At 32.2% G+C, this 23997-nt stretch overlaps 3 protein-coding genes and 1 long non-coding RNA gene across 7 annotated transcripts; all 4 read left to right on the top strand.

Annotated features, from left to right (window-relative positions):
* Positions 1–267: 267 nt before the first annotated feature.
* On the top strand, positions 268–2221 carry LOC108820897 (F-box protein At2g16365). Of its 4 annotated transcripts, none has more exons than XM_056992200.1 (3): positions 268–401; positions 784–984; positions 1248–2221. In XM_056992200.1, the coding sequence occupies exons 2-3, from the start codon at positions 804–806 to the stop codon at positions 1877–1879; spliced, it is 813 nt and encodes a 270-aa protein (XP_056848180.1). In that variant the 5' UTR covers positions 268–401; positions 784–803; the 3' UTR covers positions 1880–2221. The 4 variants fall into 4 exon arrangements, with proteins under 4 accessions (XP_056848180.1, XP_018449428.2, XP_018449429.2 ...); XM_018593926.2 differs by having other exon boundaries at positions 269–401; positions 784–1116; positions 1248–2029; XM_018593927.2 differs by having other exon boundaries at positions 272–401; positions 787–1116; positions 1248–2033.
* Positions 2222–2918: 697 nt separating this feature from the next.
* Positions 2919–6889, top strand: LOC108819364 (phosphatidylinositol/phosphatidylcholine transfer protein SFH1). Its single transcript, XM_018592381.2, has 13 exons — positions 2919–3074; positions 3226–3291; positions 3371–3623; positions 4031–4130; positions 4231–4497; positions 4594–4671; positions 4891–5042; positions 5123–5222; positions 5615–5704; positions 5789–5921; positions 5998–6377; positions 6473–6547; positions 6633–6889. The coding sequence occupies exons 2-13, from the start codon at positions 3273–3275 to the stop codon at positions 6645–6647; spliced, it is 1662 nt and encodes a 553-aa protein (XP_018447883.2). The 5' UTR covers positions 2919–3074; positions 3226–3272; the 3' UTR covers positions 6648–6889.
* Positions 6890–12206: 5317 nt separating this feature from the next.
* On the top strand, positions 12207–13364 carry LOC108819043 (bZIP transcription factor 11). The gene has a single exon (XM_018592027.1). The coding sequence runs from the start codon at positions 12720–12722 to the stop codon at positions 13164–13166; it is 447 nt and encodes a 148-aa protein (XP_018447529.1). The 5' UTR covers positions 12207–12719; the 3' UTR covers positions 13167–13364.
* Positions 13365–14772: 1408 nt separating this feature from the next.
* On the top strand, positions 14773–15848 carry LOC108821259 (uncharacterized). The gene is made up of 3 exons (XR_001944518.2): positions 14773–14989; positions 15121–15181; positions 15654–15848. It is a non-coding gene; the product is annotated as an uncharacterized LOC108821259 (long non-coding RNA).
* The last annotated feature ends 8149 nt before the right edge of the window (positions 15849–23997 follow it).

Genomic DNA, 23997 nt, shown 5'->3' on the forward strand with positions numbered 1-23997 from the left:
ATTAGCTATTTTCATAATTTTTAATCAATTAACCATGATTAATATTTTCAAAATTTACAATTTATCACTGTTATATGCATCAAAAATGTAAAATATGTATATTTGAGAAACATTTTTTATAAAACATAAATCATTTTGAAACGTTAATAATGTGATATCGAAATAAGTACGAGGTTAAGAGAATAGAGTTAATAATGTGATCCGAGGACTGTTCCTTCTGACAAGACAACCTTTGTTTCTCTGCCTCTTCTTATTATTATTTTCTTTTCTTTTTTAACAGAAAGGAAAACACAGCACCGGTTTAAGAGCTCTCTCTTATCGTTCTCTCCAACCTCTCACACACACAAAAATATTTACTTGGAAGACTATATTGAGCTTCGTTCCATTAGCCACTGATCAATGTAACCATTTCTCTTCTTCCTGCCCTTCAATTTCAACCATTTCTTGATTTTAGATAATTGCTTGTGGACTGTGGTCTTGTTTTTCTTTCTTTGGGATCTTTGATTGTAACCAGAGCTGATCAAGAGCTTCGTATGTGGAGAGCTGTAAATGTTTTGTTTTAAGATCGAAACTTTTCAAGATTTCAAGAATTTTTTTATTTATACTAAAATGGTATTAATTTCCAGTAGTTGCATGGTGAGATCTGAACCAAACCATGGAAACTTAGGGTGAAATTTGATGATACACACATTGATCACTAAGCATATATAAACATTTTATGTTGTTAATTAGTCTGTCAGATTTATGTCTCTAATCAAGTCCGATGTCTATTTTTGATTCCAGAAGATATTTGTTAAGTACAAATGTCTGACCATGTTATGGGAAAGAGTTGTATTGCTGGTTATGAATCTGTCTGGTTGAGTCGTTGGATTCGGAGAGGTAGCGCATGCGAGTTAAAGGCTCATAGTAACCGCGATGCCAAGCGTTATATGAAGAGACACTTGCCAAAAGATGATGGCCAGCTATGGAAGGCGGAATCAACAGGTTTCATGAAACTTAAGGCGAAAACGTTGAATAGGTCCCTTGATCTATTTCCTAATCTTGATTTCCGCTCAAAGGATAAAGAATCATCTACTCAGACTGATACTTTGCAGACAGATAGATTGCCTCTAGCTGGTATTTTAAAATCGTAAATGTTACATTACATATCATACAACCTTTGATATTCTAGCTAGTTTTTACAAAATATTTAGCTGCTTGCTTAATCTATTATCTAATATCTATTCTGGTTTTCATTTTATTGGCAGGCTCCATTTCATCAAAGGCCTTGAGAATTGGGCAGGGGGAAGAAAGGGTCGAGATAGTACCTGACATGAACAAAGAACGTCTTATTGTTGCGGATGGGGAAGTAGCAGAAACAAGCATTTCAGCTACTCAAAGAATGAATGTTGAACACTTTGTCAACAACGCCAATTTGAATAAAGAGTGCAAGCGTTTACGTTTGAGCCCTGACACCAACTGTGGATCACATGTCAAACGTGTGAAGACAAACGCCTCGGATTACAGCGGGAATGAAACCAAGAGCATGATGGTTGTAGAAGAAGGACCATCAGTGGAGAAGACGAACTACTTCTTTCGCAGAATCTTTAAACACGGATCAGGAAGAAATCAAGAATCTTCAGAATCACGTATCAGGAATATGAATATGGGAGGAGGAAGAGAAGACGTGACGCCTCTACATCCATGGATTCAGAGATGGTGTAAGAAAAAATCTACAGTGACTCATGAGAGTAGAGGAGGGCAACAAGTTAACCCAAAGAGCTTTGCGATACAGAAGCAGTTTCCAAGAATTGCAGCAATGGCATTGATGGGGAAGGCTCTGAGAAGGTTTAAACCCGACCCAAGTGGTCTTAGAAAACCCAACTCCCTGTCATACTAATCTCGCTGGTGTCAGAAACACAAGACAAAACTTGAATCTACTTCAAATAAACTCGGCAAGTGTGTCTGAAAACGTTACTTCTGTAACACGTAATAGTAAACTTCTATAATCTTGCTTCATTAAAATTCCTTTTCTCCATATTCTCACAGGACTAAACAGAAACATTCCAATTTAATGCAAGTAAAGGTCCATTCTAGAAAAATGATAGTTTATAAAATAACATTGGATAAAGACAGAGATAAACAAAGAACACAATCCAACGAAACTAGATGTTAGATCTACTGGCTTGAGTGAGCAGAGACCATCCTGATAATATCAATGCATTTGATAGATTAATATATGGGGCCTAAAATGGAATAGAATTAGACTCGTATTGTTATCACTACACATTGGATCCAAACTGTTTGTAATACTATTTTTGTTTTTGAATGATATTATTTCAAGGAACAATAAATATTTGAGATTGTTTTTTTATCATAACTTATCGTTGAACAGAAAATTTCGCTTGTTGTACATTAAGACCAGCTTTCTATTAACTTACGATTGTGAATGATATATTTGAACGAAGAAACAATTATGGTAGTAAATCTTTATCAAAAAAAAGAAAAGACAGTTATGCTTCTCAGCACCGTCACCGAGTGGTCATGGGATAATATTATTCACAAACATGAAATTACTTTTATTTATACTTCACATAAATTCTTTTATATAATAAGATTCGTTGTTAATGTTAACTAATGCTTTTTTCTATAAAAACACATTTCTGTTCAGCGTTTCTATTGTTTCATGTAAACCAATTCACTATGTTTAATTATTACATTTGATAGATAATATCACAATATAATAGAAATTAATCAGTATCATGAGATACTTTGTTGGACATCAAGATATTTTATCATTTGACAAAATGTTCAAGTAGTGGGCTGCATTTCGCCTATTACAAAGACACGCTTTCTCTCATCTATCATAATTAGTTTATTTTCTATTTTATCTGCATATTTAATTACTTACTTATAAACGATTGGTTGCATAAGTGTATTGATATAATTATAAAATATAGGGACCATGTCTTCTTATATAGGTTGATAGAATCATAACCAAAATAGTTGTCTACATGTTATGAAATAGTTTCAGATGAGCCTCTCCATTATCTTCAGCCTCCCTTACCCTTCCTCAAACACTCTTCTCCAATAAGGTAAAAAGAAACCTCTCTCAACTCATCTCTTGGATTGTAAAACACATTTTGGTTTATTACTCATCTTGATTCTTTAAATTCATTTAATAACTCTCAAGACAATTTGATCTAAACTTCCTTTTCAATGAAACTGACAACATTTTATTGGTAGGTAATCAATTGCCGTGTGCAACAGAGTGCTTTAAAAGTCATCTATCCATGGCTGAGACCAAACCTGGTTAGTAGTACTTTCATATTTTCCGTAATTCATGTACTTCTTTCTTAAGACTAATGAAAAATGGAAGTGGTACTATCAGAAATAGAGATGGCAGAGGAGGAGAGGAAGATAGTAAAGATGTGCTCACTGAAGAAGAAAGCCATGAGCGCTTCAAACAGATTCAAGAACTCATTCAAGAAAAAGGGTCGAAGAAGCACCAGCAGAGTTATGTCCGTACCGATTGAGGACGACATCGATGCAGAAGACCTTCAAGCTATCGATGCTTTTCGTCAAGCACTTGTCCTTGACGAGCTTTTGCCTTCCAAACTCGATGATCTGCATATGATGCTTAGGTATACACTTGTTTTCTTCTTTTTATTACCATTTAATCTCTCTCTTAATTTCTAACCAATTACGTGACCAAGTCGTAAAGACTATTATTGCATTATAGACCTGATTATTAGGGGAAAATAAATTTTACCTCGATTATTGTATCAACACGACGAGAGTTGATACAAAACGCTCCCAGCTACAACTTTAGATCTCTTATTATTTAACCAAAATAAAATCGTTGATGCATTAAAAATAAGCTTCTAAATTAGATAGCAAAATGTAAAAAGAAATGAGTTAGTAAATCTTCTAATAAAAAAATGATATATTGGTTCACGAATCATGATCCGTCTTATTTGATCTTGTTGGCATAATAGAAACAATAAAATTTCATCCAGAATATTAAAAAGTTTATTTTAAACATAAACAGATTCCTGAGGGCAAGAAAGTTTGACATTGAGAAAGCTAAGCAAATGTGGGCTGACATGATTCAATGGAGGAAAGATTTTGGCGCTGACACAATCATTGAGGTTAATTTCTTTCCCTAAATCTAGGAGCATTTTGGACCAACTCCCATCTCATATTGGTTAAGAAACAAGTTTTATAATGTATGTTTCTAATTAAATGAAGGATTTTGAGTTCGAAGAGATCAACGATGTCATGAAGCATTACCCTCAAGGCTATCATGGAGTAGACAAAGAAGGCAGGCCGGTTTACATTGAGAGATTAGGTCAAATCGATGCTAACAAGCTGCTTCAAGTGACAACCATGGACCGTTACGTGAAATATCATGTCAAAGAGTTCGAGAAGACTTTCAAGATTAAGTTCCCCGCTTGTTCTGTCGCTGCCAATAAGCACATTGATCAGAGCACAACAATCCTTGACGTCCAAGGCGTGGTATGTATACGATAAATCTATCCTTCATGTCTTTGAATACAAAAGGGTAAGTTTCTTGATTGCTAAACCTACATGTGTGTTGTTCCGAGTGATTAGGGTCTTAAGAACTTCAGCAAGTCCGCGAGAGAGCTTCTTCAAAGGCTTTGCAAGATTGACAATGAAATTTATCCTGAGGTATAGATTGTGATTGTTTCAAACGCTAATTTATATGTATGTGAACAAAAAATACAAAAGGGCTTTCACAATTTAAAACCTTAAATATTTTACTAACAAATCTTTTCTTGTTTAAATGGTAAAATTCCTATATTTTTATATTACGTACTAAATGTACAAACAAAAACAAACGTAAACAAATCAAGGTCTTAAAATGTTGAGTTCCGGATTTCTTTGTAGACGTTGAACCGGATGTTCATCATCAATGCCGGTTCCGGGTTTCGGCTCTTGTGGAGCACAGTTAAGTCTTTTCTTGATCCCAAGACTACGGCAAAGATTCATGTTCTTGGGAACAAATATCATAGCAAACTGCTTGAAGTCATCGATGCTAGGTAAGATCACACGTCTTGAATATAAGTTTTGCTTCGCTTTGAATATTTTAATATTCAATATATTTTGTATTTATAAACAGTGAGTTGCCAGAGTTCTTTGGAGGCGCTTGCACTTGTGAGGACAAAGGAGGTTGCATGCGCTCTGACAAAGGTCCATGGAATGATCCTGAAGTTCTCAAGGTAATTAACAATTTACATACATAGTCCTTAGTTAGACACTAAATAAATTCATTTAAGCTATGTTCTTGAATCTGATGTTGTTGTGAACAAACACTAATCAAAACTCGAAAAAAGCAAAAGAATTTAGAGCACAAAACTCAATTGAAAAAAATACTTGTTTTAGAGTTTTTATATTGATTCTATAAATGAATAGTTTACAAACATATTAGAACCGTATTTATACAGCCTAAAAATCCGATACTCGTTTTACCTTTTGTGAAAACTTCGTTGTTACCTACTAAAACAGGTTTTCTTAATCTTAAAAGATAATTCAACGATTTTATCATTTTACTGATGCATTACTTCTAGAATCAACAATATTTACAAAAAAATATATATTAAAATGGAAGCAGATGGCTATAAACCGGGAAGCAAAATGCTCACCAATTTCAGAAGATGAACACAAGCATGTTGACCAAGGAAGAACAACTTCAGTTCCAGAAGTAAGTTACAGAACAATAAATTTAAAATCAGCTAATTAATACTCTAAGAAAAGCTTATACTGAGTTTCTCCATTAACGCCACAGAGTCTTGAGAGAAACAATAAGAAAAGGGATGAAGACAATGCACATGAGAAGCAAATTGCAGCCATTGACAAGTCTATGGATATGGCATGGCCTGCAAGAACTAAGAAATCCGAAAGTTTTAAAGCCTCTAAAGGTATATATCCTCTCATAGTTAGCTTAATTTGAAAAAAAAATGTTTCTTCTGCACGCACTAATTAAAGTTTATTTAGGGCTGGAGTCTTACGTGAGGAAGGGGGTACCAAAGAAAGGGGAGGGATTACTTGTGGGAGGGGTCATGGCCTTTGTGATGGGAATCGTTGCAATGGTTAGGCTATCTAAAGACGTTCCACGCAAACTCACTGAGGCTGCTTTATATGGAAACTCAGTTTGTTATGAGGAATCTATGTCTAAGCAAAACAAAGCTCAATTTGCAGCACCAGTCTCAAGCTCGGAGTATATGTTGATGGTGAAACGCATGGCTGAATTGGAAGACAAGTGCATGTTCCTTGATTTGAAACCGGCTAATGTTGAATCTGAAAAGGAGGAGAAACTTCAGGCTGCGCTTAACCGTGTTCAAGTGCTTGAGCAAGAATTGACTGAGACCAAAAAGGTAAGACAAAATGTAAACTAATAATCCCAAATAATAACCAAATATGTTTTTAACCTATTAATCAGTGGTTTAACTTGAGTTCTTTTTCGGTTTAGGCTTTGGAGGAAGCCCTTGTCAGCCAGAAGGAGATTTTGGCATACATTGAGAAAAAGAAGAAGAAGAAGAAGCTGGTAAGGATACAAAAATCATTAACATCTATCATTAACTTCCCACATTGTTGTTTGTATTCATAACTTTAGTGTTACATTTTCCCAGTTTTTCGGCTTCTAAATGTGCAAAAGGAAAGAAGAAGAGATCGTGAAACAAGAGGCTGAATCAGAGAGTGTTTGTTTGTGATTTTTTCTCAATTGAAGAATAGATTCATCTTAAAAGCATCTGACTTGTACATTACTTGAAGTGAAAACTATTTGTGCTTTTTGCCTGTCACATTGTTTGTGTGTGTGTATGTGTGTGTCTCAGTTTCTTTATGAAGTATTTGTTATTTTATATATCCACGAGATTACATGACGATCTACGTTTGATTGCATTTGTATTATATAAACCGTTTGTATTAAAATTAGATTAGCTCCTTTGGGTCTATCTTTCGTTGTAATTATTTTGGTAGTGCCCACTCAAAGATTGCATGTACCTCCCATGATAATTACGGATCATATTTTCTTCCAACAACATACTTTTTTCTTACATCAAAGAAACCAGCATGACCGTCGATATATTTATGAACACATTAGATATCTATAAACTAATTTTCTAGCCAAGCGAATTTATTTTCTAGTGAAAACATAAAATGGAGATAGAAGACGACACGTGTCTATTAAAATTAGATTAGCTCTGTAGCTATCTCCAGGATTTGTACGTGAATTATTGGAGATTTCTGTTGTTGAAAATAGCGAAATTCACAAAGGATTTAAAACACACACACACACATACAAAAGATCACATGAATGCTTCAGACCATTTGTTATTTCAAAGGCCAAAAGATCTTCTACTATGGTCAGTAGCTACTGTGAAAACGATAGTTGCACTTTTGAGACTAAAATATTCAATCAAGTGAACCGTGAAAGTGTAATAAATGGACACACATGTACTCAGGGGTGGATGTACAGCCAAGGGTGTGGAGTCACGTGACCCCCATCTCATTTTAAAACTTCTCAGTAACTTTTATGGTGTTTATGAAATACCCCCAACTGAAAAATAGTTTTTTATGTATATGTCTCCACCTAATTACATTTCTGCATCCGCCACTACATTATAAACGTTTCAATTTTTAGATACCTCCAGAGCCGGCCCTGGCATGAAGCGAATGAAGCGGTTGCTTGCGGCCGTTTACTTTATCAATACATTTCGGCCATAAAAATTCGAAAGTCCTCCTTAGTCTAGTGGCAACGCTCACATATCTCATGTTTCTCAGTTCGCGGGTTCGATGAGCAGTTGATACAGCTTCAGCCACAATTGTTTTTTTTGCTTCCGGTCTTATATGTTCTAGGACCGGCTCTGGATACCTCAGTTTCAAAATGGAATTTTAATGATAAAATTGAGCAACTAAGTTTATTTCAGGTAAACACTACTAAATTTTTAACTATAAAAACTGATGAGGTAACTTTATTTAACGTATTAGACCATCAATTTACAATATTGGTAAATTTTTAGTCAGAGATTTTTACTTTGTATTTTTATTATTATCCTAGTATATTTTTATTATTATCCTTATTATATTTTTGTGTTCTCCTCTTGCACTATAACATTTCATTTTAAGAACCTATTTTTCTTGGGATTTCGGGAGCATAGTTTTTTTTTGTTAAAGAGAATAGTTTTAAGCACCATTCAGATATCTATACATAAATGACCGAGTTTGTTTCGGATCTTAAAAATATGTAACTTCAAAAACAATACCAAATTGTACATTATGTAGTGTAGATTTAAAGCAAATCTAGCATATCTATTTCCATAATTTGTTTGAAATGGTAATTTTATAAATTTAAGTAATAAAGTTTACATAATTTTCCTGTATTTGTCAAAACTTTTGAACTAAGTTTGGTTAGATTAAAAAACTTTAAACTAAAGATTTACTAATAATATCAGTTTGTTTTATCGATACTGTAAACATAGTATCTAATCCACTAAATAAAATTACTTCAAGGGTTTTACGTTAAAAGCTTAAATAGTAATTTTATCTAAAACAAACTTAGTTAAGATGTTTTATCATTAACAGTCACTTCAAAATATAATAGAAGTTTTTAAGCATTAGGTTACCGTGACTCGATTTATGGTGTGTAGATATAGATTTTGATTTATTTATAAGTTACTGTTTTAGACTCAAAAGCATGGTGACTGAATCTATTTTGGTGAAATTCATGCATCGTTTTTGGGAAGTGGGCTGGGTCAGTGGATCTTCCACAGTTTCCTAAGATATTTTTCTAAAGTAAAGTGATGATAATGATTTGATCGTAAACCATTTATTGTTAGACAACTTAACATGACTCTACAGCTCTACTCACTAGTTTTTGTTTTTTGAAACTTTCTACTCACTAATTTTGTGAGGTGGTTTACCATTTATGATGAAGACGGTCGAAATATATTAATTATCATATATCAAATCACTGATGTACAAGTAGGTACTCATTTTAATCCTAATGTTATTCTTCAACACAAAGTAGTTGATTTCACTTTGATCCAAAAAAAAAGTAGTTGATTTCACGTTATAAAATATCGGGAACATGCCATCCTTCAAAACACTAAGCATCTGAAGTTCTGAACAATTATTTAATACGTACTACATTTTTCTAAAACTGGAGAACTAAAGAAAAAAGAAAATAAACAGCTGTGCTGAGCCTGGACACTTCTCTCCCAACCTCACATGTCCCTCTCACTTTTCTTCTTCTGCTGCCTACTTACACATGTTCTTCTCATTTTACTCTAAGCATAGATTCCTTTGTGTTTCTAATATCTTTTAAAATCTTTATTTCAGGCTTTTCATTTGTTTATTTTATTTTATTTCTATTTTATTCAGTGTTGGTGGTGGTGTTTGATTTTTTAAATTAATGGTTCAGAGATTTTCCAAAACAGATTCTGGTTTCAATGGGCTTTATAAAAAAAACTAATACATACTACGAATATTATCAATCTTCCTTTCTTTTTGGCGTGTTACATGAATATGTGATTTACTAAAGAAAAATTAACAAACAACGACTAAGACAGTGACAAAAAAAAAAAAAAACAAACAACGACTAAGTTATGCTTCTTCTTTTTTTGACAAAGGGCTTTAAGTTATGCTTTTACATCAACTAAAATTTCACTTTACTGATACATAAAGAAAAGAGAAAAGAAAGAAGAAAAAGGTATTTATCTGCATTCTTCTTTGAAAAAGATTCTGTACTTCGTTTTAATTTTCTCTCCTTCTCAGAAATCATTTAGTTTGTGTGAACTTTGATGTCTTCAAGGTATCTACATGTGTTATAAATTTTGAAAGGTCAATATATGCTTAGTTTGGTTTTCTAAAAACTTAAGTAAAATCAAACTATATATCAAAAACTTGCATTGATAGCCAAGTTACAAAAAAAAAAAAACTTGCATTGATACCAAAATAATGTTTAGAGCACTGAGGTCTAAGGGGTGTTAATCGGGTGAGTCCGACTCGGTCTAACCCAGAACACATAATTATTAGACTTCAATCTGATCTAAAGTATTTAGAGTATATTCTAAAGCCGGGGGGGGGGGGGGGGGGGGGTTTTGTGTGTTTTCAAAATAATTTATTATTATATTGTATTTACCATTTTATCTTTTTAACTGATTTTACTTTCATAAGAAAATTCAGTTTCATTTTTTCGTCTTCAAATTTAAAACTACTTTAAAATTCTATTCTTTAACAAGAATGTTTTACATATGTTTTAAAATTATATTATAATCAATTCAAATTCAATAAAATTAAATTAAAACTAATTATATAAGAAAAAAAATTATGTTGAACGCAGTCAAACATTCCACATTTAGTATTTTGGGAAAACATATTTTACAGAAAAAAGAAAATAAATTTGTCGATTTATAATGTGATTTTGTAATAATCAAACAGTATAATATATTCACAATTTTTTATTTTCTTTGCTAGAGTTTAAATCAAGAATATACAATATGTCAATATCAGGAATAGCTCTAATCTTTTTTTTTTTGGTCAAGAATAGCTCTGATCTAAAGAATGATATTATCCAAAACAAAATGTAAAAGCTTAGATTTTTTGGTCGATCATAGCTTAAAACGTTAAAACAAACTTAGATATAAAAATTGTGGAACCCCCTTAATCCAGTGGTTTGAATAAGAGTTCATTAATATTTTTACATCAACATGTTTGGATTTCGAGTCCCAGTGAAAACAAACTTATGTGTATTAATGGAGATAAAACTAACAAGAAATCTGCAATAGTACAAGGATTACCGTCAAGCGTCGATTCGATAGAACGGTTAAGTGGATGCAGTCAAGTGTAAATACTCATAAGGAAGATATAATTATCGACAGCTTGTAACATCATAATTATCCAGCGTTAAAAAAAAATTAAATCTAAAATATTTAAATCTCAAATGGGACTTAGCTCAAAAACCTAATTTGTTGTGTCTATATAGTTAAACTCAGACTCCATAACTGATAGGAACTAAGTGAGTTTAGGTTCTGGATTTGACCTTAATTAACATGTCAATTTTTACATAAGAGATATATATCATACTAATAAGATTTTTATCTTGTTCCCTAAACAAGCAAAAACTATAAATTGGCATATTTGTTTTGGAATTGACCTAGAACATTGATTGATTCAAGTATTTATCACTGCCGACGTTTAATAGCTTCAATATCTGTTTTATTTTTGTTTTATTTTTCGATATATAATTTCATACTTTTATTGGGTTTTATTCTCTCCGTTTCACAAAAAGTGTCATTTAAATGTCACACATCTAATCAATAGTATTTTAGATAAATAAATTTATTTATAAAATCAATGCATTTTACAATTAATTTTGAGCTGAAAAGTTGTATAAATTGCATTGATATTGTAGAATAACACTCTTTATGAAACAAGAAAAATCATTTAAAGTGACACTTAATATGAAATAAAGAGAGTAAATTGTAACTCGATAGCTGTCCTGCTTGCGGTATAATTAAAACCCAGATAAAGATAACTGTGTTTAAACATAAAAATGGATTCAGTTTTTCTTGTTCTTACTTACTGATTTCTTAAAACAAATTATAAGTTTTCTGGAATGTTTTATCTTTTTGGATTTCCAACTGAATGTAATATTTATAATATCTAATTAACTAATGCATGATATTAGTAAAATTAAACGTTTTGTATTTTTCATTACTAAATAATGACAATCATTCTATTATCATGCAAGATAGTTATACTGTATATAGCTAGTGTACATGAGAGCATTTTCATCGGCAAATTCTTAAGACAACTGTAGAATAAAAATGATGAAAGTGAAAAGACATAAATTTTTAATTAGGAACTTTTAAGATATTTTTAGAAATTCTTAATATATTTGTCATTTGTTTATTAGTTCTATTATTCATAGAAAAATAAAAAATATATAATTATAATATTATTAAAGTGTCATTTTAGTTTCTCTCGACTTCTCTTTTAATACAGAGGATATTAAATTATAAAATAATTGTTTCATTTTCTTCTTCTAAATATTTGCTAGATACTCCTTCATTTACTAAACCTTTATTAAAGGGTAGGAAAAAGATGTTACTGAAAAAATGTAAGGAAAATAAAATAAAATAAATAAAGAATCTTCTTCACCCGAATATAATTCCAAACAAATGTATCACATTTCTCGTGCACAAACGCTTTTCTTGAATTTTCTTCTATAAATTCTATCACCCAAAACCATTCAGACCTCCCCTTCTCTCTTCTCCCTCGTTCAAAGATTTGGCCTTCCTTCTTCCTGTTTAGTTCTTCTGAATTATATCCACCCAAACACATTAGAACAAAACCATTAATGCTTAATCAGCAGTTCTTGGTCATTGAGACACATGTCTCCGATCATTCTCAGTGAGATCTTCCTCTCTGAGTTTATGCTGAACTCCACCATCAGGCGCAGGACACATCTCGTTCAATCTTTCTCTGTTGTCTTCCTTTACTGGCTTTACTACGTCTCTTAGGTCTCATAATTAATCTCCAGTTTTTCTTCTTCCGTTATATATATATTATATTCTCGTAATCAAAACCCTAGTTTTTAAAGTCTTTCTTTTGTTTCTTGCTCGTTACGTCATCGATCTGGGTCCTGTCCTGCTTTATCTCTCTTCTCGTAAAGCAAAAGAGCTTCTTTGTTTGTTTATTTGTACGTTTTCTAAATGGAACCGTCGTCGTCGGGAACAACTTCGCCATCGGGATCGGAAGAGAGTCTCATGGAGCAGAGGAAGCGGAAGAGGATGCTCTCAAACCGTGAATCAGCGAGGAGATCGAGGATGAAGAAACAGAAGCTCCTGGACGATCTAACGGCTCAGGTTAACCAGCTCAAAGAACAGAACAACGAGATCGTGACAAGTGTCAGCATCACGACGCAGCACTACTTAACTGTCGAAGCAGAAAACTCTGTTCTCAGAGCTCAGCTTCATGAACTCAGCCACAGACTCGAATCTCTCAATGACATCATCGAGTTACTCGACAGTACCAACGGGATTTGTCCGAGCCTTCTGACTGGTCCAGAGCCTGATGATTTTCTCGTGAACCAGATGAATACGAACATGTTTTGTATGAACCAGCCTCTCATGGCATCTTCTGATGCGTTACTGTATTAGAAATGTGGTCCAGAAAACCTCGAAATACAAAATGGGACCGTTTCTTTTGTCTGATCTTAAGATATGTCCGTAGGGAGATATATGAAAACAATCTATTAGTGGGGTATGTTGTTTGATTGTGCTTTGTTCCGTCTTTGGCTCTATGTATTAAAAGCATCGTTGTTATGAGTGTTTGCAATAAAGGATCTGTTGGCATGAGTGCAAAGTGTTTTCTTAATATTATAGTATGCTTTTGATATCTTAAGCACCCAATATTTTAGACTATTATATAGTTTCTTGAGTGTTAATGGTAAACGACTTCAAATGTCATCACTAAAGTAAATAAAGTTCTTAGTACGTATTGAGTATAAACCAAAATATCAGTTGCATTCTATATACTCATGTCAAGTAGAATAGCGTATACATGTATTTTTAGTTTTACGTTCTTGTCTTTTTTTTTTGTAGGTTCTTGTCTTCTACAAGACCACACTCACCCACCCACCTGTACAAACTATCGTATTTGTAATCTGAGTTCAAGTTAGTATGCATCATTTTGCTATAAACCGTGGTCACATGTATTTTATATTATACATGTCAATTCCAACAGAAAAGACATTTTAATCAACATGCTCTTTTTTTAATCGGCTATTACATTTATTAATCAAGTTGTACTATTCATCTAACTAGTAAAGAGTTATTTTGTTCTAGTTTCTTCTTGTTTGATTTTTGTTTTATAAACTGCTTTATTTGTCACCACTCTTACATAAAACTAGATTTTGGACCCGCGCGTCCGCGCGGATGTATGTTTGGAAAGATGAAATGGTAAATAAAAATTTAGTGGCTTTCATATTTGTTGAATTTTATATTGGTGTATTTTGTTCGGTTTGTTGAGTGTTTGATTAAAAAGTATGATTTTATATAAATATCCATTTTTTAGAATGAAAATATTATTGTGTGTTTTTTTTTAAATTCCAATTTATTATTCTCATAATAGTTTGTGGTTCGATACTGACCACCAGCTGCATTGACATTGACATGTTTAATGACACCCCATGAATCTAAAGCTAAGATACGCTGAATTCGGTGCATGAGAGATCGTTTGCAAGTAGCATGGATCTTGTTACCCTAACAAAAAAAGTCATCTTAGATACATTTGAAACATTAGTAATACAATAAAGGGTACAAAACGAACTTACCCATTGATCTGCCAAGATCATTTCGAAAGTATTACCTGCAAAAGTGGTGTTTTGCTTCCATGAATGTAAACATTTAACTTGAACACGCCAGTTGTCTTTAAAAGGTCTGAGTTTGGTTAGAGGAACAAACGTCGTCATCTTCGACATGTTATAGGTTTTCGATTTTTTGGGATATGATTTGGAGAATAGATGATGAGATATATATACTGCTGGTGGTGAGAGATGGCGCAAGTTAGATTAAATGTCAATAAGACCATCATTATCGGTGGCCCTTAGGGCCTGCCCTTATGTATTTATGGATCCAAAATAAATCAAAAATCAGTAAGGCCATCGCCAACAGGCCTAAATTAAAGTCTCTTTTCTTTGGTCCTTAACGCGACGTGGCAGGACAGGATTGGGAGAAGAAACACGCTCCGTGTTGTTGATAGTGTTTTGGAAAGAGAGGGGTTTGTTCTGAATCAAAATCAAAGGCGAGGAGTTTGTTCTGAATCAAAATCGAAGGCCATATGTTCTTATGAAGACCGAAAACGAACTCGAAGGCTAGGGTTTTTTTAAGAATCAAAATCAAAGGCCTCTCACATCGGTTAGATGAGAGTCCTTGTTCAGAATCGAATTCAAAGATCTTCTGAAAACGAAACGAAATCAAAGGTTATCTCTCGATCTTTTGGGTTATCTTCTCTTAGATGTTGTACTTGTAGTTTTAGTTGTAGATGAGTCCTTGATTAGATCAGTTGATGTTCGCTTCTGAATTTTATGATTTTGGATTTGGTTTTGAACAGATTACCAGTGGAACTGAGTAGCTGTGTGTTAAGTGCTGGTGATGGGTATTAGTTCTTCGAGGTTAGTCTTTTCCACCTCTCTTATAATAGTTTGCATTTTGGTGTGTAACCTGTAAAATGCTTTAGCTCTCTCTGCATTCTTTTACAATGCTGAATCTTTTGAGGTGAAGAAACTTCTTTCACTCCCACTTTGACTTAGCTAAGACATATTTTTTTTGTTTGGGATCATCCGTATATATATGAAAGCCATGTAATGTTAGTTTGAATGTTAGTTCACATGTTTGCTTAATAATATATTCCTTACGTTGTGTGTGTGTTCGAGGTGGTATGATGATTGGATTACTAAAAAGAGGATCATGTGTGAGTTGGTCTAGATAGAAGATTTAACTTGTTGTGCAAAAAGTTGATCCCTTTTCTCATTGAATCCAAACCATTATTTAGGTTCAAATCACTAGTGGTGTTGCTTTTGAGATGACTTTGTGGTAGAAAGTTTTAAGCTTGATGATGAATCTTCTTTTGGGTTGATGGTTTAGGACTAGACTAGCAATAAGACTGAGGCTGGGCGAGAGAACCAAGTGCAAGATGGGCAAGTTCAGTAGCAGCAGCAACAACCTGCAAGTCAAAGGCAAGTGTCAAGGACTTACCAATAATCTACAAATTTTGAAAAGTCCTTAACTTTGTCTCTGAACATAAAAGTAATAATAAAATATGTTAAGGACTCAAAAACATGTCTTACCAATAATGATGCTCTAAGTTCGATATTTTATTTTTGGTAGTTATAATTTAAAAACACAATCAAAGGCAAAAAGATCTTAACAGTAATTAAATGTACATTTATTATTTAGTATCTATTAGGGAAAAGGAATATTCGTAGAGAAAAGAAAAACTTGGTGGTCAAGATATTTAAAAAGATTTTCATATTGTGTTAGTTTATTATCTATTAGGAAAAAGGAATATTCATAGATTTTAGGAGAACTTGGCGGTCAAGATTTTTAAATAGATTTTTGAATTGTTAGTTATTTGATTCGAGCTGTTGAACAATAAATAGTTTCTATTATGTTCCTGTAGGATTAGGAAAATCTGTGAGTGAAAATATTATGATCGCGTAGTATTAGGAAAATCTTTGAGTGAGTATCAATTCTTTAAATGTGATTAATGTACATTAATTAAAAAAAATCGTAAATTTAAGACTGATTTAGGATGGTTTTATGGAATAGAAGGAAGCATTTTAATTAGGTTAGATATTATTAACAAACCAAATTTTGATTCGTTTACGGTTTATATTGGAAACCAATTTTTTTTGGTCAGGAACAAACCAAAATATAAATCATCTAAAACAAAACCAAAAATTTATCATAAGCAAAACAATCAAAAATGTTTATTCACTGTGAAATTTATTTCCACCATAAGCAATAGAATATGTTTGTATACTTGTGTAGATATGTTTTAATATGAATAATAATTTGCACTAATTGGTTTTGGGTGTTTAATTTAGATATTTCTATCGGACGGGTTTAGTATTGTAGATATTACAATCAATTGGTTTAGAATTGTGGACCATGTGAATCAAAAAGAAAGCCCAAACAGAATAATAAAAGGCCACGTTTTTTTAATGGTGAAACTAAATAATTAAACTACTATGTTTTGATTGCAGTGGCATGAAGTGGTAATATTTGTGGAAAATTAAGGGGATAGAATTAAATGTACTTCAGTATTAATATTTTAGATATACTAACAAAGCAAAATTTCACAAAAGGTATTTAATCTTCAAAAAATGCGGATGTCTCCATGATTTTAATGTCAACTTATAGATTTGGAATACCTATAGAAGACTTCAAAATCTATATTTTGAGAATCTAGATGAATTGAGGATTGTTTGGTTTATGTTTTAATTGATTATATATAATTTTTGGCTGCTAAACAATATAATATTTTTGTTGATGAATTGGTGAAAGAATATATATATTTTAAAATCAGTTAAACAATATAATAATTGTATTTAGTCAAAAAATAATATAATAATTGTAATATATAGGGATCACTCAACATCAAAAATAGAATATGTGTATTTCTAGTGAATATGGTAGGCTTCGATGTGAATTAAAATTTTATACGTGAAATCTTAGCATCCTGTGTTCCTTGCTTTCACACGTTTCATCTCATAATTGATTTTCTTTTCTCGAATTTTTATTAATTCTTTTTGGATTTTAATCTAGAAGATATATCACCAATAGAGACATACACCAGTACATCACCAAATAATGGTTACAATACATCGTGACTCATAATGGGGAATCCTATTCTACTCTTTCCTGGCAGTATTATACAGGTATACTTTATATGCTGCGTACTTTGTTTTTTATTCATTGATCACGGATGTTTGTTTTTTTTTTTTTTTGCAAAATTTGATCACGGATGGTTCATTAATGAATACAAACATATAGAAGTCTCTTATATTTTATTTTTATTTTCATATAAAGGATTTTTCCTGTTTGATAATGGCAATATTTTTGCCTCTATTTCAAGTTTATTATTCCTTATTGGGAGTATTGTGCATGTGTCGAGACATGAGAGATTAAAAAGGCACCGTATGTGTTTTGATCTGGAATCTTGATATCAATGAGAAGTTGTGTAATTAGCTGTTTAGTTTCTGCAGGTTTCGAAGACTAGAACGTAAGTTAAGCAAAGGAGTTAACTGATATAAGGATTTAATTCCTAACATTATACTCCACATGATCACTCTTCATTTCTATATGAAAACGTGAGTGGAAAATAAGAATGTGGAAACGTTATTGGAAGTACCTTATACCTTTAGACTGCAAAGCTAGAATGATGAATATAAGTAATGAGAATTACGAAGTCGGATTAATAGCGGTTACTAAAAACATATTTATTAATCAAATTATGAGAAATTTGCCATGTGCAGGAAACAATAGTTGCCGGTACTTGACCTAAAACACATGATGATTAAACGATTTTAATAGTATAGATCTCATAATAAAGTGATTTTATAATTAGCATTCGTTCTCTTAGATCTACCTGAACAAATATAATTGATTACTAAATCTGAAATTGATAATAAATTGGTTTATATATACTATAACATGCTATGCAGATAAAACAACTGTATATTCTAATTAAGGTTATTTTGGATTATATATATATGTTTTGCTCAAAAAACAATTGTAGTATGTTTCCTTCGTTTTGTGGATTTGGAGTCAATGGAGTTTGTAACTCGGAGTTTTATCTTATGACCAACATTATAGCTGCGTCGACATGTTTTATCTCATCCTTTTGAAATGAGAAAGGCAAAATATTAGATACATAGTTGTCCCACATCGGTAGTTAGAAGGGATCCTTAGTAATATATAAGATAGTTGGGTCACTCCACTTATCACCAATTGGTTTTAAGTGTGAAGCACATCTAGCTTAACACAAAACCTAAGCAATAGGAATAACTTGCTTATGTTTCTTTACATTTTACCACATCCTCAATTATTTTCAAGTTGTTGCCATTGACCAAAACAAAAATCAACAAACGCATTACGCTGGAAAAACATTATAGACGACTGATATTGATGGCCTAAACTAACTGTGAAAGGTCTTGGAAATGAACTAGAGGCGGCTAAATTATAAGTCCATTCGAATTATATTCTAGTTTACTTGAAGAATTGCATTTGTAAACTAGGAAGTGTTTGCGCAAAAAAAAAATTACTAGGAAGCCAAAAGTCATAGCCGACGAGGCGACGATAATTTTTCTCTTACAAAGATATAGCCGACGATTCACCGTTGATTTTTCTCTTACATGTGCGTTTATTCTTCATTGAGCTTACGATCAAAAGATGCTTGGGTTTCAAATCTTTTCTTTCGAACTTAGTTTCAGAAAAAAAAAAAAATTACGGCTTAGTTAAACCTTATTGGTCACACGCTTGTTATCCGTCTAATTTTTTAAAGAAAAAATAGGTTACAATTTACACGTACACCTAAAAAGTGAGTAGAACCAAAACTGGAATTAATTCTTCTAACTTCTTCTTGGGTAAAAAGTAAAAGGACTTTTTGCAAAATTGACTCAAAACTTAAAGTCAAATACAAAATTAACTTATGTTTTTTTTGAATTTTTCTTTTGTCCTCTTCACCCCACATGTTCACATTATTCACGAAACTGCCATTAATTTTTTTTTTTTCGAAAGTGACATTTTTACTTTCTCAATCTCATCATCTTCAAATATTTACAAGATTACTATTGCCATCAATACCCTAACCACCATGAACAACCAATTTGAACCTCTTAATGCATCTCAAATCGATTTACACTCTTTTTTTCCAATTGTTATGAACTAAAAACAACATTTCTTTCACTTTATCTCCGTATTCATCCAAAAAAAACTCAAGTTTTTGATTATAAATTTTTTTTATGGTTGATAGAACCATTCAAGCTTATGATTCTTGGTGGGTTACTTTCGTTTGAGGTTCTATGTGGTTGGAAAAGACTTATGTGTGTTAAAGAAGTCATCTCACTAATTTAAAGTATGAAATTGAATTTTTTTCCAGATCTGTTCGCCTAGAAGATTTATCCGTAAGTCTTCTGGCTGTAGAAGACTTAAGGGTAAGTCTTCTGGTCAAACTGGATGACTTACTTGTAAGTCGTCCAGTTTTGTTTGTTAAAAAAAAACTCCAGACGACTTACCAGATATTTGACTTTTTCTCGACGACTTACTTGTAAGTCGTCTCTCGGAAAACATAAAATCAATATTTTATTATTTCTAGACGACTTACAAGTAAGTCTTCTCAGGTTAGTTATGCAATTGGAAAATAAAACTTAAATATTAAATTTTTCCTAGACGACTTACTTGTAAGTCGTCCAGTTAGACGACTTACTTGAAAGTCGTCCAGAATTTTTTTTCTGAGATTCTGGTCAAACCTTACTTATCTCAGACGACTTTCAAGTAAGTCGTCTAGGAAAAATTAAATATTTAAATTTTATTTTCCAATTGCAAAACTAACCTGAGAAGACTTACTTGTAAGTCGTCTAGAAAATAATAAAATATTGATTTTTCTGTTTTTCCAGAGACGACTTACAAGTAAGTCGTCCAGAAAAAATCAAATATCTGACATAATTCAATCAAATGCAAAAATAACATATTTGTCCTGGACGACTTACTGGTAAGTCGTCTGGAGTTTTTTTTAACAAACAAAATTGGACGACTTACAAGTAAGTCGTCCCATTTAAAAGTCAATTGCAAAAATGATCTCTCCAGACGACTTACTAGTAAGTCTTCCAGACTTATGTTTAGTAAACTTTTATTTTCTCTAATAATATAAAGAATTTTTAACATTTTCTTATTAATTCATGTATATTAATCAATATTGGAGATACTGAATGAAATTTATAACATAATTGGTGATATATATGAGGTTACCAATATTCATGTTACTCAAAGTTTCTAGCTAATATGTTTTTAACTCATACATGTTCTATCTTTGTTAATGTGTTTTATTTTGAATTTTTGCAGATGACACGTTAGATACATGCATTATATGGAGAATAAAAGCATTAAGATGTTGTGTATAAAAAAATACAAGTCTGAAGATTTAACAATTACAGAAGACTTACCAGTAAGTCGTCTGATAAGTCTTATACACAAAAGATTTACCAGACGACTTACTGGCAAGTCTTCTACAAAAAAAAAACATTTTCAACACAAACTTGTAAAAAATGTGTTATGCTTTGACTAGTTACTATTATTTTTTTCCATCTCTTAAGTATTTTTGTTATAGAAACCAATGATGATTATTGTTATGAGTTGGAACAATGGTTAAAATGCTTCTTAAAATGTTGTATCAGTATGAGGCTATCAACATTCTTATTTATTACATATATTACATCTTGGGAAACATTATTAATGATTTTACAAAAATGTCACAACTAAGGGAGTACACATGTAAATCACAAAACATACCACAAACAAACTATTATATATCATTTCTCTAAACGTCCAGAAGACTTCCAGGACGTCCAGACGACTTCTAGGAGGTCCAGACGACTTCTAGGAGGTCCAGACGACTTCCAGGAGGTCCAGAAGACTTCCAGGAGGTCCATAAGACTTCCAGGAGGTCCAGACAACTTCCAGGAGGTCCAGAAGACTTATAGGAGGTCCAGACGACTTCCAGGAGATCTAGAAGACTTCCAGAAGGTCCAGACGACTTCCAGGAGGTCCAGAAGACTTCCAGGAGATCCAGAGGACTTCCTGGAAGTCGTCTGGACTTCCTGAAAGTCGTCTGGACTTCCTGTAAGTCGTATGGACTTCCTGGAAGTCGTCTAGACTTTCTGGAAGTCTTATGGACCTCCTGGAAGTCGTCTGGACCTCCTTTAAGTCGCCTGGACTTCCTGGAAGTCGTCTGGACCTCCTGGAAGTCGTCCCAGAAGTATTCCAGATCTGAAAAACCTGCATATCCAGATCTGAAAAATCTGCACATCCAAAAACGTTCAAATGGCTTAAAAACATAGAAAATGAGTGGAAGATTAGATAAACATACTTATATAGAACACACAACGTACATATCCAAGTGGAAGTTGAGAACCATCTGATTAAAAACCTGTAAAAAAAGATAGATTATTTAGAAAGACATGAGACAAAACTAAAAAATTCATATAAAGTTTGGTGTTTTCAAGTCTAAGAGATTAGAGTGGCTTTGGAGAGTATTAGTTTGAGGAAAAAGGTAAGAACTTTATGCAACAAAAAGTTACAAAATGAAGAAAAATGAGACATAAAAATACATTTCTAAAATTAATAGATCTACCTTTAAATGAGTGGAAGATGAAAATCATGTGATGAAAAACCTGCAAAAACAAGATAAATTAGTGAGAAAGACATGAGACAAAAACAATCAATTGATATAAGCTTGGTGTTTATAAGTTCAAAGAGATTAGAGAGATGTTTGAGAGTTTTAGAATGATGACCATTACATTTTTGTTGCAGCCACTTGAGAGGAGGAGAGAGAATGTGTAAATTTTTCTTTATATAGGGAGACAAAAAATCCAATTAGGTTAAATATTTTAGATTCAGAAGACTTTCAAGTAAGTCTTCTGAATAGAAGACTTCCTAGACGACTTACTTGTAAGTCGTCCAGAAGACTTCAATATTTTTAGCGGGAAACTCAAATATTTTTAGCGGGAAACTAAATATTTTTAGCGGGAAACTAAATACTTTCACTCATCTATGTTGAAAACAATCACTTTATTGTATCTTAATTTATATCACTTATAACATATGTTAATTATATGTTAATTACATGATTTCAATTTTTCATTTATCAAAATATTTTTTTATAAATTTTATAAATTATTTTTAAGATCAACTATACCCGAAGACTTACTTGTAAGTCATTTAGTCGTCCAGAAGACTTACTTGTAAGTCGTCTAGAAGATTTACTTGTAAGTCGTCTAGACCCTGAATTTAACTCCTAAACTAAATTGACTAAAATTAACTAACTAAATAAGTTATAAAATCAAATTAAACTTGCTTAGTGTTTACTATACACATAAATAAACACATTTGGGTAAATTTCATATTTTTCAAAAATACTTTTATGCTTTCCAAAATCTAACCCTAAGAACACAAACAATACTATAACATATGTTGGCAAAACCTAAACCAAAGAATATCATGACTCATTACTTTCACTCATCTATGTTGAAAACAATTCACTTTTGTTATATTTTAATTTATAACACTTTTAACATATCTTAATTACATGATTTCAATTTTTCACTTATCAAAATATTTTTTAAAAAATTTATAAATTATTTTTAAGATTAACTATACCAGACGACTTATTGGGGTTAAAAACGTAAAAAAAATCTATTTTTTTTGTTTGGTCATAAGGGGTTGGTTGTAATTTCAATAGTCTTTTAAGTTACTTCTGCATTTGATTCAAGTTTGGGTATACTTTTGCATTTGAAATCAAGTTGTGAGCTATATTAGGCAATTTTGCCAAAGTAAAAACCTACAAAGGCTTTGAAACTCAGAAGCTTATGAAACGTATGTGAGATGAAGCTAACTAATTGAAAGGCCCAACATCATGTTATAAATAAGGAAACCACAACTATTATAAAGCCTCACAAGTCAAAACATAGGGCCGATGTATATGTTAATTATAAACACGATGTTATCACTTACTAGTCAAGCTCTTCAATCAGAATCGTGAGAGTCCGGTCATCATCCACTACATCATCTTTACATACTTTAAGTGAAACCATAAGATAATACGTCGAGTATTAATTATAGTGACCAATCAGTCCATTAAAGCAAAGTTCAAACAACTTTGTTCTCTTTCAGGATCTCAATTAATCAGCTATCGATATAGGTTATTTACTAAGTTCCATAAAACAACTATCCCTTTTCCATAATCTCAATGAGCAATCCATTGAATTAGCACAATAGTTTATATCATCTTATATAATAATTAGTAGAGGATTCATACCATTATTTATATCCTTTCAGTTGATTATATCTAGCGATTCCTCTTGATATGAGGATATAAGACTATTGGGTATCTAGTCTTCAAGGATTCTACCGTTTGATGGTTTCATAATTGAGTTATGATTGTTGTATTCCACAAATTAAACAATGAATCCACTCATATTAAACATAGAAATAAATAATCAAGCTACTAACTTCTTTAGACTTATTGTGACCAACAACAGGAAAGTGGTCTCCTTTCAACTTTTTCCCCAATCCCACCATTTTCATGAAATATAAAACCAAAAGCATTAAGAGACATTTGCATTAATTAAATGGTGGATAAATCAAATTCGTAGTGCTGTTATTTTTCTTTTTATGATTGGTGCAGCCTCATTATAAACACACTAACTAA

The sequence above is a fragment of the Raphanus sativus genome, chromosome 8 (assembly GCF_000801105.2).
Source record: "Raphanus sativus cultivar WK10039 chromosome 8, ASM80110v3, whole genome shotgun sequence".
Taxonomy (NCBI): Eukaryota; Viridiplantae; Streptophyta; class Magnoliopsida; order Brassicales; family Brassicaceae; genus Raphanus; species Raphanus sativus.

What these genes read in the sequence shown, in the direction of transcription:
- LOC108819043 (XM_018592027.1), top strand. Translation starts at nt 12,720, where the DNA reads ATGGAACCGTCGTCGTCGGGAACAACTTCGCCATCGGGATCGGAAGAG.
- LOC108819364 (XM_018592381.2), top strand. An exon ending in GATCTGCATATGATGCTTAG is followed by an intron (nt 3,624 to 4,030) that starts GTATACACTTGT and finishes AAACATAAACAG; the next exon opens with ATTCCTGAGGGCAAGAAAGT. An exon ending in TCCTTGACGTCCAAGGCGTG is followed by an intron (nt 4,498 to 4,593) that starts GTATGTATACGA and finishes CCGAGTGATTAG; the next exon opens with GGTCTTAAGAACTTCAGCAA.
- LOC108820897 (XM_018593926.2), top strand. Translation starts at nt 804, where the DNA reads ATGTCTGACCATGTTATGGGAAAGAGTTGTATTGCTGGTTATGAATCT. An exon ending in AGATAGATTGCCTCTAGCTG is followed by an intron (nt 1,117 to 1,247) that starts GTATTTTAAAAT and finishes TTTTATTGGCAG; the next exon opens with GCTCCATTTCATCAAAGGCC.